The sequence below is a fragment of the Girardinichthys multiradiatus genome, chromosome 5 (genome assembly GCF_021462225.1).
Source record: "Girardinichthys multiradiatus isolate DD_20200921_A chromosome 5, DD_fGirMul_XY1, whole genome shotgun sequence".
Lineage (NCBI taxonomy): Eukaryota > Metazoa > Chordata > Actinopteri > Cyprinodontiformes > Goodeidae > Girardinichthys > Girardinichthys multiradiatus.
Window position 1 is genome coordinate 20,000,737 of NC_061798.1, and position 16,801 is coordinate 20,017,537.

At 39.6% G+C, this 16,801-nt stretch overlaps 2 protein-coding genes across 7 annotated transcripts in view; one reads left to right on the forward strand and one right to left on the reverse strand.

The window, feature by feature from the left end:
- Positions 1–621: 621 nt before the first annotated feature.
- ints12 (integrator complex subunit 12) lies at positions 622–7,874 on the reverse strand. 2 transcript variants are annotated; one of them, XM_047366543.1, is made up of 7 exons: positions 7,717–7,874; positions 5,255–5,412; positions 4,989–5,141; positions 3,699–3,880; positions 3,453–3,612; positions 3,222–3,365; positions 622–1,409 (listed from the first exon to the last, which is right to left on the reverse strand). In XM_047366543.1, the coding sequence occupies exons 1-7, from the start codon at positions 7,856–7,858 to the stop codon at positions 861–863; spliced, it is 1,488 nt and encodes a 495-aa protein (XP_047222499.1). In that variant the 5' UTR covers positions 7,859–7,874; the 3' UTR covers positions 622–860. The 2 variants fall into 2 exon arrangements, with proteins under 2 accessions (XP_047222499.1, XP_047222500.1); XM_047366544.1 differs by lacking the exon at positions 7,717–7,874 and adding an exon at positions 7,502–7,653.
- A 4,436-nt stretch (positions 7,875–12,310) lies between these two features.
- Positions 12,311–16,801, forward strand: part of gstcd (glutathione S-transferase, C-terminal domain containing) — a 68,342-nt gene continuing 63,851 nt past the window's right edge. For all 5 annotated transcript variants that reach the window (XR_007038446.1, XM_047366653.1, XM_047366657.1 and 2 more), the window contains exons 1-4: positions 12,311–12,406; positions 12,512–12,957; positions 13,419–13,862; positions 16,501–16,770. Coding sequence is in view for 4 of the 5 variants with exons in the window: in XM_047366653.1 (XP_047222609.1) it covers positions 12,529–12,957; positions 13,419–13,862; positions 16,501–16,770 (1,143 nt within the window). In the remaining variant the exon portion in view is untranslated. The remainder of the gene's footprint in view (positions 12,407–12,511; positions 12,958–13,418; positions 13,863–16,500; positions 16,771–16,801) is intronic.

Genomic DNA, 16,801 nt, shown 5'->3' on the forward strand with positions numbered 1-16,801 from the left:
GAAAAGGGAATGAATGAATGTAAGACAAGGGTGAAAGGAAAGGCAAGGAAGGAAAGAAAGAAAGCTATGACAACAACAGGAAAGAATGAAACAAGGGATAAAACAATTATGCAAAGAAAGAAAAAACAAATGCAGGAAAAAGGTAAAGAAAGGTAGCAGAGAAGGAGGACAAACACTTGGAAGGAAAGTAGGGGATGAAACAATGAAAGGAAAAAGAAAGGCCAGCAAATGAAGGACACAAGGAAAGAAAGGAAGGCCCTCAAGCAGAAAGAAAGAAAGAACAAATGAACAGAAGGAAGAACGGCAGAGGGACAAACGATATAAGCAAGAAAAGAAGGGATGAAAATAAAAAGAACGGAAGTACAACAAAGTAAGGACACAAGGAAGGTAGGATATAAGGGACTAAGGAAAGAGGGACATGATCGATAAAAGAAGGGAGAACACAATGAAGAATGGAAAGATCCAAAAGTGGCAAAAAAGGACAGTAAAAAGGAAACCTGGAAATACAAATAGTTTTCCAACTTCAGTTTTCTCTTTCTAATCCAGACCTCTAATACTGAAATCAAAATAATATTTTCCAGAAGGTGTAGGAACCCTGTAAAAAGTGACGGATACAGTCAGTCTGTGAGAAGAGATTATTTATTTACCGGGTTGTTAAAAAGTGACACTTTGCTCGTTGGTTAGCTTTGTTGGGACAGAAGTATCCAGCAGCATTTACACACAGTAAAGTTCAAGTATGTGACTGGATGGTGGATACACGTTATGCAGAAGCTCTGGAAGTACAAAAACAATGATCTAAATTCACTTATTTACTTTCTATCTGCTTACTGTCCTCCATGTCTGTTTCTTTAAACCCCGACTCATTTCTTTAGTTTCTTCTGAGCTGCTTTCTTCTTAAAGATTTGCAAGCGTTTCATGGCGTTAAGCTGGGACTCTTGAGAGGTCGGTGCGCCCTTTGAGCCGTTCCCATTGTTTCCATTACCTCCTCCGTTATTCCCTCCGTTCCCCCCAACTGCTGCCTGGGAACTACTTGGTGAGCCTGCTCCAGATGAAGCGGAGCCTTTCCCTTGGCTCTCACCACTTGATGAGCGGTTAAGTGCCTGCTTACCTAGGGTTAGAGGCGGGGGAGGTTTAGGAGTTGACTGGCTGGAGCCGTTTCCATTGCTGCTCCCAGTAACCTTTGCGCTGCCAAGTCCTGATTTGGCTCCTGCTAGTCCCGACAAACCCACCGGTTTCTGACCGGCAGGAGCCGTCAAAGTCTTGCTGCTCCCGCTCGGGCCTGAGGAGGCCAGTTTGGAAGTGGCAGGAACAGACGGGTTTGTTTTGGCACCAAACGCGGCCCAGCCTGTGAGACCGCTGACCGGGGAGGAGGAGTTGCTGCTGGTGGGGTTGGCTAATGTAGCTGGAGGCTGCAGGAAATGAGGGAAAACAATGAGGGAACATCATGTGGTTTTATTTGTGGGCCATCCCATAATCTATTGCCGTTTAGAAATTATTACCAGGGAATAAGCAGAAGAATAAAATCCAACTACTACTACAACTACTTATACTACTAATAATTAAAATTAAACTATTATTCTAACAAACAAAAATTTATGTACAAAATAATATTTAAATTATAACAAATAAATATAACAGAATAATAAAAAAAAAAAACGCTTAAATCTGTGTAATGTTTGGGCTCATTCAGATGAGGTCTACAGCTTTTATTAGCTTTAATTATAGGTAATAGGTTATGTGCTCAAATGTAACTGTATACATGACAAAGATTAGCAGGTCAAAAGATAGCAAAAAATGTTTAAATGTGTAAAAAAAAAGTGTACAAAATGTGCGTAAGGCACAGTAGAATGTGATATTAATCTTTTTTTGAGACATTAACCAGCTGTAGTTTCATTCTGTGATGCAACGTGACAAGAATTCAGTATTTAGCTACAATAACGACATCATGGTGAAATTTAAAAGTAAACTTGCATTAAAAGCTGTTAAAGAAAAAAAAAAAAAAAAACCTCGTTGTCTGAAGTGATTTATGAATAACTGGCTTTCTGGAGCTGTTTGGTACATTTAGAGCAACTGTGTCTATTAAATATGCATTTATAAGTACAGCATGTATAATGAAAATCAATCTCATTCTAAGCCCTCATAAAGAAGCATAACAATAAATTAATAAAAAAAATTAATCCAACAGCTAATTCGAACACATTTATTCAGTGGTGGAAAAAAAAAACCCTCCACTTAGAAATAATTATTTTTAACAGAATCATCAGTACCACTATTATTGGTACCTAACGATCCGTTTCAAATAAATATACTTGAAGCAATATATAAATGTTTACTTTTCTTTTTTTAAGTTGATCAACGTCTGAGCACGTTTTATTAGTAATCCATGACTTTATGGCAGTGGCAACAAGGCTGAAAGAGGAACCCTGTATATCCCTTCACAGTGATGACATACTTAGGAGGTAATTCAGCTATTTGATTCAGGTGTGGTAAGGCAGGGAAACATCCAACAGGTGCAGAACAGTGGCTCCCAATGACTGGACCTGAAGACCCCTGCTCAGCTGGGACTTTACCTGGAACTGTGGGTTTTGGTTGGATGTGAGCAAGGTGGAGCTGTTTCAACACTCCGCTTTGTACCCAATGCCTACTGTTAGGTACAGAGAAGGATGCATGGCAGTGTGGGGATGTATCTGTTCTAACGACCTGGGGGGCCTTGCAAGAGTGTATGGCATTATGGAGTCTTTACATTAAATACAAATCTGGAGAACTCTGACAGAAAACAGAAATGCACCATTTTTCAGCAGAATAATAATCTAAACCATAGAATGAAATCAACCCAGAAATGGTTTGGCACAAAAAAAATCAGCCTCCTTCCAGCCCTCAAAGACTAAATGCTATAGAAACCTGGGAGGTGAACGTAAGAGAATGGAACATGAGAAGACACAGAAGAAGCGTGGTACAATTGGCAAAAGGAGGCAGTACAAAGTATTTACAACAGGTGAAAACAAACAGGCCACTGGTGATATGGTTAAAAAGGACTTTTTCTTAATAGGGAGTTTCTTTCTCCACTGGATGAATGTAGCCTCAATAAATGTTGATTGCTTGTAAACTTTTCAATGTGACATTATGCTCCTGCCATACCAGGCCAATTTCTGTTAAGGCTTTTTACTAATCTTTACCACGGGCGCCAACAAATGGGGACTGCTTGTGTATAGCCGACATACCTTCACTTCTGTTCTTTTGAAAGCTTGGAAGGTGCTGGTTGTTTCGGTTTTTAGTTTGAGGTCCGTCTTCTTCACCACGGTGTCCTTTACAACAGGCGCGGATGATGCAGAGGCGGGGGACGGTTTCTGTGGAGGTTTCTGGGCCTTGACGACAACGATAAAGATGTTAATTTGCTGTCGAAGCAACATGACAATGGACTGGAATACCGGAACGCATTTCTTTTCCCTCACCATGCGTTTCATTTGCCTGGTGCAGCGGGCGCAGTACCACATGAGTCGGGGGTCGTTAACTTCTTTATCTGTCACTTGAGGTCTATGACACTCTTGGTGGTAGAGATTATGACACTCCTGGCACTCCACCAGCTGGTTTCCCATGGTCACAGTCATTTGTCTGATTGATATTAAAAATCCCAACAAGTTAAAGTGTAATAATATTTGCTGATCTACCCTTTTTAAAAACTAATGATTAATATGTACCTGCAAACCACGCAAACCAGGCCCATCTCCATGGCGAAGTCATCTGCGTTGGTCTCATCGTAGTCGTTTATGTTTGGCAACAGGTCTTTGCTTGTCTGAACAGTAATGGGAGAAGATCGACTCTCCGGTTTCTCCAAACGAGGCTTTTTCGGGGGGTCCACTTCACCGAGGTCAACCCTGACCTGATTTTCAGAAAATACGACAAAATTTCAATTTTATGATCGAGTCTGACTTTTGTGCTTGTAAGGCCAAATGGGAACATGCATGCTTGTTGCACTTTAGAGAATAAGACAACTTATTCACCAAAACATCGCAATGCAACAAATTATACCATGCCACTTAAAGAGAGAAAACATTTATTCATAGATGACTAAACCGATCTGGAAGATCAGAAAATGCTAAGGAGCTGTAAAAATAATCCCAAAGACTTGTGTATTCAGGATACATCCAGACTCTATTTGTCAAGTTTCCTTTGAGACACCTGTATCATATACAGGAATGAAGATGTCTCTAGATAACATGGAAGGTTGTCTTTGTTCCTTCCTTGTTAAAAAGTGGGGCCCCATCATATTTACATCATCATCGCCCCAAATCCAAACTTTCTACTTTTTCCAAGAGAACCTGAATCTAAAACCAGAAACAACTGAAGCAATACTTGGTTGAAAATATTTTAAACTGAACTTTAGGCAGGTTTAGAAGTTATTTTTAAGCTCTTTTTTTCTTTTAAGCCCTATTTTATTGACAACATTGGTAAGAATGTATCTAAGTGCAGGTGACACCATGCTCTAAGGCAGGTTGTTGGTGAGCTTCAAACTGCTTTTCAGCTGCTGAAGGCAATAAAATGGCTTCAACTGGTTCTTGCTGTGAATATTTAAATGTTTTCCTACAGAAATTACTTCCATATCTTAGGTAATGTTGGTATTTCTACTGTAGGGGGAGACCTAACAGAAAGTATTGTCCTATGAATATATGTGTGTTTGACTGGATGAGATCAACCTTGTGCCTGACCTGTTTATGTATTCTGATGCTCTTTCTTGTTCCATTATTCATCATTTGTTCTCAGTAATTATTTTACAATTTTTAAACAACTTGGCAATGATCAAGAACTGACTCTTTTTTTTGTTTTGTCTATTCGGTTCTTTATTCCCCGTTAACCTAATGCAAGTCGAGTGGACGGTGTGAAAACCTTTTAGTGTGCTTGAACACACACTAACATGACCACACAGATCCCTAAGATTCGCTGTAAAGCCAAATTTTCCCGTCGTAATAATAAAAAATGCCTCTTTGTACCTTTTCTGACGGTCTTTTCTCCGCTTCTTTCTTGCTCTTCTCGGAGACGGGTTTGCTGCTTCCGCTGCCGCTGGCGGAGGAGGAACCTGACAACTTGGAATCTTGTTTACTCAAGCTCATTTTGGACACGGAAACCTTTGACACCTCCACCTCCTGAGGAATAAACACAGAAAGCACAAGCGATTAGCTTTAAACGCGATGCACACTGATCGAACACATAGAGGATATAACGATGTAAATACAGATGTTACTGACATGTTTCTTACTTTCTGCAAGGATCGGTAGGATGAGTCACTCCCTCTTGCGAGGGATTCGTCAAGCAGAGCTTTGAGCTTCTCTGCTGAATCTTTGCTCTTTGAGTGCAGATAACTCAGTCCCTTCAGAAAGATTGGATCCAGCTCCAAGCTGACAGGTCCAGCCATGGCTACCAAACGGGAATGATGAAATATTGTCAGGTTTCAGTTGTGCAATTTACACAAAGATGCGCAGCTGGGTTATTTAAAACAACATTCATTTACAGGCTTTTGTCCTGATTTATGGTTGCAATACTTCAACATCATTCTACCAGAACTCAGGGATGATGATTACAATGAGGCTGCAGATAAATTAGCTAAAGTAGCTAAACAGTGTTTAATGATTACCACATTTCCCGTGGACACATGTTCTTATGAAAGCTAAAAATATGCTCATTGAAATTCAGGTAATGTGGATATTATCTCACATCAGGGGGCCAAAATAAACGTCTCAGATGTTAGTTGTCATGACAAGCAGGAGTGGACAAAATGGACTTAAACGTTTACCTCGACATTGTGGTATTTATAGCAATAATTATGAAAGTAATGATAGAAAGCCTTAAAGAAAAAAATGAACTGCAGTTTTGTTTTTGTTGGCAACAGACTGTAGGGCTGTGAGTGCACGTCACCACAGTCAAAGCCGCGCAGACCATAAATACTGCTCTTAAAAAACCAAGGAGAACTTAGCAATCATTGAAAAGGCTACTACAGGACACCGCTGACATTACGTAGCGCATTGCTACCATAAGCCTTTCTGAATATCCAATTGTTTTTTCACCATTTTGGTTTTTTTTTTAAAACAAAAAAACTGAAGGTTAGACTTCACTTTTTAATAATAGCGATTCGGAAAAGACAACAGGTTCTCCATTATTGTCTCACATTCTGCTAATATTCCCAACAATCCATTTTCAAATAGTTTACCAGTCACTAATCCAGTGCCTCCAGCCTTATACAGTGCCTTAGCTTCATTCCTCTTGAGCCTTTTTACATTTTGTTATGATTCAGACATCAGTTTACTTCAAATTATTTACTTGAATTTTCTTTTATTTGGATTTTATGTAATAGACCAACACAAAGTAGTGTTAAATGGAAGGAAATGAGTACAAATCTTTTTACAAATAAAAATCTGAAGCGTGCCGTGCATTTGCATTCATCCCCCTTCGCGCCAATGCTCCTAGATAAAATCCAGTGCAACCAACTGCAAGGAGATCTACAACTCAGGTGGGACGATCTGTTGATTCGACACCTATTATCAGCTATTCTGGCCTCTATGTAAGAAGGTTGAAAAGAAAGTCATTGCCACAAGCAAGATGCTCTGGTCAGCGGAGACCACGATTGAAATTCTGCGATGGGTGTGTGGTGGGAAACAAAAACTTCACACCACCCTGAACCCGTACAATGACACATGGAGGTGGCAGCATTGTACTGTTGGGGTTCTTCAGCAGGGTCAAGGGAACGGTTCAGAGCCGATGGAAAGATAGAGCTAAATACAGTGCAACCTGGAAGAAAATCTCTTGGAGGCTAACACTTTATACCTGAATGGAGTCACCTTGAGAAGCTATACCTTAATAGTCTGAACATACCTCACGCAGTGGTCATGGCTCTTAAAGTAACAGGAACAGTCATTTCTTTACCATTTTCCACCTCTTATTGCTAATAGGCCAGAAAGTGGTGCTCCACAAAAACACACTGGGGTTCATGTTCGCCCACTTTAGTTTCTAATGGGGTTTTTAAAAATTATCTACTGCATTTCTCTGTAAGATAAAAGACATCTCAGTCTCTATGTGGGCAAAGCTGGTGGAGACAAGCCCCAAAATACTTGCAGCTACAACTGCGGAGAAAGTTGGTTCTACAAAGTTCTGACTGAGGGGAGAGTTAATAGAAATGCAAGACACGCTTTTTAGATTTATTTTTATGTGTTAGATCATACATTGTACATTTAAACCGACAGAAAGTAATTTCATGTTTTTTGTTTTTTTTAAAACACCAATATTTGTTTTAGGGAGACTAAAATATTACGTGACAGCGATCTGTTTCACGTCAGGAGCACCGGGCCACGGATTTTCCACTCGAGAGCATACATCACATTTTAATGAGAGAACCTGGCACTTTCTAAAAAGGATGGGGAACCAATGAGAAGAATTATAAGCTACTCGGCGCTAAGATATTCCAAGTATTTTACCAGACACACGTTATATTACGTTAGCATGCTAGCAATACCAGTTCCTCCAGTTCCCTCGTTGTAGATCTAAACTACCACACCATAGCCGTCTTTTTTGAGGGGTTTCTACAGATTTTGGGTCACTGTGTAGCGTTGAAAGGAGCACAAGAACACCCTCATAGCAGAGTTGTCGCTAAGGTTACCATGGCAGTAAAAACGACGCTTAGACAAACCGTTATGGACCCAGAATAGCTGTCTTATAAAAAAGCCTTACCTGACACTATTGGGCTTCTGTTTAATGTTATAAGAATATTTTCGGCAAACAAAGGGAGACTGAGCAACACTTCCTCCACGGCAGCAAATAAAACCGACGCAGCCGTTTTGGTGCAACCGTCTAATATGTCCAGAATAAACATGAGCGGAACTCTTCATGGGTTTATCAGCGGTTGGCAAACAGCTTTTGATGTGCATTACCGCTTCCCTGTGAATGGGAGAATGAATCAGAATGGACACCCTATGTTCAACTACAGGTCCTTCTCAAAAAATTAGCATATTGTGATAAAGTTCATTATTTTCCATAATGTCATGATGAAAATTTAACATTCATATATTTTAGATTCATTGCACACTAACTGAAATATTTCAGGTCTTTTATTGTCTTAATACGGATGATTTTGGCATACAGCTCATGAAAACCCAAAATTCCTATCTCACAAAATTAGCATATCATTAAAAGGGTCTCTAAACGAGCTATGAACCTAATCATCTGAATCAACGAGTTAACTCTAAACACCTGCAAAAGATTCCTGAGGCCTTTAAAACTCCCAGCCTGGTTCATCACTCAAAACCCCAATCATGGGTAAGACTGCCGACCTGACTGCTGTCCAGAAGGCCACAATTGACACCCTCAAGCAAGAGGATAAGACACAGAAAGAAATTTCTGAACGAATAGGCTGTTCCCAGAGTGCTGTATCAAGGCACCTCAGTGGGAAGTCTGTGGGAAGAAAAAAGTGTGGCAGAAAACGCTGCACAACGAGAAGAGGTGACCGGACCCTGAGGAAGATTGTGGAGAAGGGCCGTTTCCAGACCTTGGGGGACCTGCGGAAGCAGTGGACTGAGTCTGGAGTAGAAACATCCAGAGCCACCGTGCACAGGCGTGTGCAGGAAATGGGCTACAGGTGCCGCATTCCCCAGGTCAAGCCACTTTTGAACCAGAAACAGCGGCAGAAGCGCCTGACCTGGGCTACAGAGAAGCAGCAATGGACTGTTGCTCAGTGGTCCAAAGTACTTTTTTCAGATGAAAGCAAATTCTGCATGTCATTCGGAAATCAAGGTACCAGAGTCTGGAGGAAGACTGGGGAGAAGGAAATGCCAAAATGCCAGAAGTCCAGTGTCAAGTACCCACAGTCAGTGATGGTCTGGGGTGCCGTGTCAGCTGCTGGTGTTGGTCCACTGTGTTTTATCAAGAGCAGGGTCAATGCAGCTAGCTATCAGGAGATTTTGGAGCACTTCATGCTTCCATCTGCTGAAAAGCTTAATGGAGATGAAGATTTCATTTTTCAGCACGACCTGGCACCTGCTCACAGTGCCAAAACCACTGGTAAATGGTTTACTAACCATGGTATCACTGTGCTCAATTGGCCTGCCAACTCTCCTGACCTGAACCCCATAGAGAATCTGTGGGATATTGTGAAGAGAACGTTGAGAGACTCAAGACCCAACACTCTGGATGAGCTAAAGGCCGCTATCGAAGCATCCTGGGCCTCCATAAGACCTCAGCAGTGCCACAGGCTGATTGCCTCCATGCCACGCCGCATTGAAGCAGTCATTTCTGCAAAAGGATTCCCGTCCAAGTATTGAGTGCATAACTGTACATGATTATTTGAAGGTTGACGTTTTTTGTATTAAAAACACTTTTCTTTTATTTGTCGGATGAAATATGCTAATTTTGTGAGATAGGAATTTTGGGTTTTCATGAGCTGTATGCCAAAATCATCCGTATTAAGACAATAAAAGACCTGAAATATTTCAGTTAGTGTACAATGAATCTAAAATATATGAATGTTAAATTTTCATCATTACATTATGGAAAATAATGAACTTTATCACAATATGCTAATATTTTGAGAAGGACCTGTACAGGGTTCTGATTTTATGAAGAACTGAAAAAAAAGTTCTAATTAAAATATGTTCAGAATTTAAAGTAATTAATTAAACTAAATTAAACTTAAACTTTTTGATCACTAAAATCTCTGTCATATCTTATACAATCTAAAAGTGCATATTCAACTGTCTCTTGTGATTGACCACACTCATGGAGTCTTGTAGGGTGCTTTCTCTTTTGTTCAGACTGCTATTCAGGTCTGTATGGCTAGAGAATGCCTGAGAAAATGATTTACTTTAAAATAATTTTGATCTCTGCTGCTACAGAAAAGATCTCACGTGGTTATCACTTAATACATCTTAATAAACTATAATATCATTAAAAAGTTAATTTATCTCATTAATACAGTTTAGAAAGTAAAAGTGGTAGAATATTTAGATTCAGTACACACAGTGAAATATTTACGGTGTTCATTTCTGTTCATTTAAACAGTTTACAGCTGACGAAAACCAGAAATTCTGAAAAAAGAATCTTCGTTGTGTTTTATGGGTTTTAGGTTAAGAGAGTTTGTTTGCCAATCAAGTAAAGTGATTCAATTGTCTTTAAAGCAGGTATGGGTTCTTCTAGAAATGTGAGAAAAAGCGAAAACAAAAATGAAATGAAAATCTCAATTAAAATTGTCATCAGAGAAATACGGAAGAGTATTAGGGCCACTAAAAAAAATAAAATAAAATTCTGACTTTTTTCTCAGAATTCTGACTTTAATCTCAGAATTTTGACTTTAATTTCAGAATTCTGACTTTAATCTCAGAATTTTGACTAATTTCAGAATTCTGACTTTAATCTCAGAATTTTGACTTTAATCTCAGAATTTTGACTTTAATTTCAGAATTCTGACTTTAATCTCAGAATTTTGACTAATTTCAGAATTCTGACTTTAATCTCAGAATTTTGACTTTAATCTCAGAATTTTGACTTTAATTTCAGAATTCTGACTTTAATCTCAGAATTTTGACTTTAATTTCAGAATTCTGACTTTAATCTCAGAATTTTGACTTTAATTTCAGAATTCTGACTTTAATCTCAGAATTTTGACTTTAATTTCAGAATTCTGACTTTAATCTCAGAATTTTGACTTTAATTTCAGAATTCTGACTTTAATCTCAGAATTTTGACTTTAATCTCAGAATTTTGACTTTAATTTCAGAATTCTGACTTTAATCTCAGAATTTTGACTTTAATTTCAGAATTCTGACTTTAATCTCAGAATTTTGACTTTAATCTCAGAATTTTGACTTTAATTTCAGAATTCTGACTTTAATCTCAGAATTTTGACTTTAATCTCAGAATTTTGACTTTAATTTCAGAATTCTGACTTTAATCTCGGAATTTTGACTTTAATTTCAGAATTCTGACTTTAATCTCAGAATTTTGATTTTAATTTCAGAATTCTGACTTTAATCTCAGAATTTTGACTTTAATTTCAGAATTCTGACTTTAATCTCAGAATTTTGACTTTAATTTCAGATTTCTGACTTTAATTTCAGCATTCTGACTTTAATTTCAGAATTCTGACTTTAATCTCAGAATTCTGACTTTAATTTCAGAATTCTGACTTTAATCTCAGAATTTTGACTTTAATTTCAGAATTCTGACTTTAATCTCAGAATTTTGATTTTAATTTCAGAATTCTGACTTTAATCTCAGAATTTTGACTTTAATTTCAGAATTCTGACTTTAATCTCAGAATTTTGACTTTAATTTCAGATTTCTGACTTTAATTTCAGAATTCTGACTTTAATTTCAGATTTCTGACTTTAATTTCAGGATTCTGACTTTAATCTCAGAATTCTGACTTTAATTTCAGAATTTAAAGTCAGAATTCTGAAATTAAAGTCAGAATTTTATTTTATGTTTTTAGTGGCCCTAATACTCTTCCGTAGAGAAAAGCATGAAGTGCTCTGAAACGTTCTGTTAGATGGGTGCACTGATGTTGGACTTGATAAAACCAAGTGGCCCAACACCAGTAGATGACACGATTTGCAAAATCATCACTGACTTTTGAATCTTCACACTTGACCTCAAACAGCGTGGATTCTGTGCCTCTCCGCGCTTCCTCCAAACTCTGAAACCTTGATTTCTCAATGAAATGCAAAAAATAGTATGAAAAGAAGCACTTCTGATATTGTCTTGGATTTAGGAGTGGCCTAACCCAAGTAACGGAACATCTGTAGCCCATATGCTGGATATGTCTGTGTGCACTGCCTCCTGCTGCAGTCAACACCTTGTGAATCGTCCCCGAACACGTGTACAGGCTTTGTTTCACAATCTTTGATGTCTGTGCCCCTTTTTCTAATTCACTATTCCTTCCACTAATATGTTTGGATACATCATTCACAGCCAGCATTACCTTTGGAAGGTGTTAAATCAGCAGTGCCCTCCATGAACATGTATGACCGTAACATAACATTTCTGTGTTTTGAACACCTTTTTATTTTTCTTTCCTGATATTTCAACTGACTGTGAAACTGAATTTGTATTTTCTGTAAGCCACAATCATAAAAATGAACAGAAATAATGGCTTGAAACATAACACTTGTGTTAATAAAACTATACGAGTTCCACGTTTAGAAATGGATCCTCAAAACAAATGAACTTTTTACCGATAATCTAATTTACTGAAGTGCACATGTGCATTTTTGCCATACCTAAAAGAATAGTGTATTTTAAACATATTTCTCATTTTGTACTACGACTGCAGACAGCAGAGGGCACTGTGGATTCGTTTTAACTTTACACAGAGAAGAAGAAGAAGAAGAAGCAGCCGTAAACACGAGAAGTCCATGTGTTACCAGTGTTTGTAAGTATTTGTTATGTCATGTGTTTAATACAGTTGACATTCAGGCACATAAATGACATCTTCTGATTTATAAATCTGACAGATATCTTTCGTTTTACTCCACAGCGTTGACCCTATTTAAAATGAAAAACTCTGAGGCAGAGCAGCAGCATCCCTGCCTCTATGTAGAAGTTTGTTCCCATAACGAGGAGCTGCGTCTGCCCCTGCACACCTCCATCGTCCTGTTCCTCCTGTCTTACTGCGAGTCCAGTTCTTTCAAAGTCTTCTTTGTTCGCAGCGACAGCGACAACAAAAGCTGCTCCGAGTCCCTGAGGGCTCACCTCCCGGAGTCTCTCAGGGTGTGCGACCTCCTCACCCCGGAGGCACTGCCGCGGCTGGTTAGGAGCTGCCGTCTCCCGGCTGCCGTGGATGAGAGCGGTCGGCTCTGCAGGGCCGGGCTGGCGGTGGTCCTCAGGCACATCATCATTAGGACCGTCGAGGCTGACCCCTCCAGGAATGACGTGCAGGCGCTGCTGGGGTTTAAGAAAACGTGTCTGAAGGCTTGTGCAGAGGTTAGTAGGAAATAAATCACAAATTCGTCAGGATGAAGTGCTTGACATGAATAACATCTATAGAGATGTCAGCGTGCGTAGTTTTGTTCAAAAACCAACTGATAGAATTGTACATGTTTCCCACTTTGAGAAGGTTTTGTGTCATAGGCCATTAGTAGTTTGAGAGTCCAACTTCGGCCATTATGTTTCCTTGGTCCAACACACCAGAATGAAAAGGGACGGTTGATTTGCAGGATCTTCCAGAACCTGCTGACATTCTGCAAAAGGAGCTGGGGCACATCTGACCCATGCAGGAAACTGGCTTTTCAAGACTGGAATGGACATTCCTGTCATAGCTGCGTCTAATAATATGTCTTTTAAAACAGATCTTTAGAGTTGACAGCTCTTGCTAATTTTTGGTGGATTTTAGGGGGGCGGTTTGTATTTTTATCTAATCATCTGATCTCCTATCTTGCTTTCAGGTGAGCAAATGGACCAGACTGTGCGAACTGGACATCCCCTCTGCAGTCGAGAAACACCACCAGAATCCCACAGATCAGACCCAGCAGCTGCCTCCAGCTATTCTCACCCTTGAGCGACGACTCGGCGAGCCCGTCAAAGTCCACAACGACGACAAAATCCGGAGGCAGAAACTTCAGGAGCAGAGACGGAGGGAAGAGAACTGCACGTCTGAAGGCGGGGGGACACCCGAATTTGACTCGTCTCGGGTCTCTGAAGGACTTGAGCTCAGGGCGGCTCTGGCCAAACTGGCCATGGATTCAGTTCCAGTAGGAACCACTAGAGAGAACTCTGAGATCAGGAAAGTGAAGACGACAGATCTGCCTGAACTGGAGCACGTGTTTGCCGAGGGACTTTACTTCACTCTGACTGATGTCGTGCTGCTGCCCTGCATTCATCAGTATCTGGTACGGCCTTCTGGCTTGATAAAGAAGGATTAATCACTGCTACGAGCAATGATGTGTTAATAATAAGGGCTTTATTTCTGGTGTTTGTTATAGATAACTGCATAATTAGGTTCAATGAATACATATCAGAAGCTTATTTCATGCTATTGTTTCTGCAATTAGTCAAATAATTTTTATACAATGACACACTTTGTTAAATGACATTTTGCATTATCACAACACCTGTTACTTTGGTAAATAATCTACACTCATAGGACTTTAAGTGCTTTACAATATGGTTCCCGTTCACTATTTTCTATTACGTTGCGCCACAATATGTTAACTGCTATCCCCCAGATCTCTTGTCATCATGCACATTTTGCCATCTGTGCCGCACATCTCCATTTGCACGCATTTACAGTCTCTCTGACATCTTTATGATGATGACTTGTGAAATAATGGCCGCCGTATGTTTTTGACACTCTGGTCAGGGGGAGCAGCCTCCTTTCAGATGCATTCAGGCAGAAAGTCAAATCAAGGAGACTTGCTGCATCAGACCAGGCACATTTTGCCTCAAACAGGTGGTCCTGGCCCACCTGGTAGAAACTGATAACACTGTATGGGAGAGGATTCTATTTAAATGCAGCAGATCATCATGGCAGGTTCTTCTGCTGGCCTTAAAACTTCAAACTTAATCAGAACTTCAAGACCCGAAGCTAAGAAATGGTAAATATTCATTACCCAAAATGATCTCTGTTCACAATTTGCATTTAAAATAAATGAAAAAGAGGTTGATTTTCTGAGAATTTAGAGTAGCTTTACACGTAAGCAGCTTCAATAATATATTAAATTACTATCACTGTGTGCAATATTGCTCGTAGGACGATATATTAGGACATTATATTTTCTGCGCATCGCATACAAATTCTGCATGCCTATAGTATTTTTAGCATGTCTGATAGTGTTTCACTGAACTTGATGGATAGTTTTATTGACTAAGAGCCTAAAACTCACAAAGCGTGCCGGCAACATTATGATAAAGAAAAATGTCAGGAAGATGGTGGTTAATCAAAACTAATATCACAATGGCAATATTTGGCAACAGGAAAGCAATTAAATGTTTTCCCAATATCTTGTAGCCCTGGTATGATGTGAGGACGCTTTGATTCAAATCTCAAGTTACCATGATGCACAAGTTAGATGTGCATTGCAAAAGTAATCGTACGTCTTAAAATTTTCCACATTTTGTCAAACTTCAAGGTATTTTATTGGGATCTTAAACGAAAGAGCAACACGGGGCCCATAACTGAGGATTGGAAGGAAAAGGTTGCTTGGTTTTTAGGAAGAAAACATAAAGGTTTTAAAAGTGTTGCTTGCATTTGCATTCAGCCCCCCTAAATTAATAAATTACTAAACCACCCTTCGCTCCCATAACATCTGTATGTCTTTTACTGTGTGTCTCAGACAGTTTTGCACATCTAGAGACAAAAAAAAGCCCATTCTTTGGAAAACAGCTCAACCTCACTCCATGTTCCAAGTCATAAAAAGAAAAAAAACCACTTTCTCACAGCATGATGATGCCACCGCTATGTTTCACTGTGGAAATGTGTATTTTGTTTGATATTTAGTGTTGGATGTGCATAACGTTTTAGATGTAGGTAAAAAAAAATCAGTTTAGGTCTCTGCCAAACCTGTGAGGCCTTCACAGACCAGCTTCATGTATACAAATACTTCTGGAGGCTGTTTGTTGCATTTATCATTTTATGCCAATTGGTGATATGTGTTTTAGATGTTGGTTCTGCAGAAAGAACCCGAATCTTTAGACATTTTACTGTTGGACTTGAGACGTTCTTTTATGTGTTGCCTTTTATGATGCTTTTAAACAGCTCACTTGATTACAGCATGACAAAAGAAAAAGTAACTGCCGTTTTTTATAGTGTTGAAAGCAATGCTCGAAATTAAGATCTGGAGCTTTGTTTTTTATTTCAGAGTCAAATGAAATTAAATATAGGCCAAATTTATATCAGTTTCAAGTTTTATGTTTGTTGTTTTATTATTTTTTCATGTTTGTCAGTGATTTTAACTTAAAAAATAAGTTTAAATTAGTTTATTTGTTGAGGTTATTCAGAATTGTATGCCTACAGTTTTGTGTTGCCTATAATGTGGACAGTTAATTTATTGAGATTGAATGCTGTGCTGTCAGGCAGAGAAGTGTGTCCAAAACTTTGCTTCACATCTTAGCTGTCTCCAATTGTCTGTCCACCGTGTGAAACGAGCTGATGTCCTCACATCGAGTCTTTCAGCAGTCAGCTGTGCTCCACTGGTTTCCAGTTTCACACTCAGCGTAGCATGTCTCCTTTTAACAACTGTCTCTGTCCATGATGCACGAAGCAGTGGCTCCTCCTCGCTTGTCCTCGGACCCACGTGTCGTCTTTTGGTCACACACAGTCGAATACACCCTCTGTTATAGTGTCTCAGTTTGTGTCTTCATCCTAGCCCCCACCAGCTCTGCTTTCATGCCTCTCCTGATCTCGAGTGTGTTTGTCTGTACAGAAGTGTGATAAGTGACTTTTAGTGGAACCTGCCCTCTCGCTTCAACAGAGATGTCATCAGTCGACTCACTCAATCAGTATCTACCCTTTTTTTCTCTGTTTAATAGTGCTCCATCCAGGTCCATGCACCGAGCATTTTGCATCATCTCCCCCATCTGCTGCGCTGGTATGGCCGTGTTCAGGGAGTACCCGGGGTCCATCGAGCGGCCAAAGATTGTGGGCTCATTCTGTCTAAGGTCCAGGTTCCCACGTCCAGCCATTTTGGGCTCTCGCAGCAGGAGAACCATTATGATCTGCAGTCGCCAGAGGAGGGCCAGGAGGTGACCCCAGACCTTCATTTTGTCGGCGGTCCACGGCCCACAATGGCTAAACTCAAAGTAAATAATTACCTTTCTTTTGTTTAATATA

Coding starts and splice junctions, on each gene's coding strand:
- ints12 (XM_047366543.1), bottom strand. CDS start 7,858: ATGTTTATTCTGGACATATTAGACGGTTGCACCAAAACGGCTGCGTCG. Junction 5,142..5,254: donor CCTACCGATCCTTGCAGAAA/GTAAGAAACATG, acceptor TTTATTCCTCAG/GAGGTGGAGGTGTCAAAGGT. Junction 1,410..3,221: donor TCAAAAGAACAGAAGTGAAG/GTATGTCGGCTA, acceptor CATTTCCTGCAG/CCTCCAGCTACATTAGCCAA.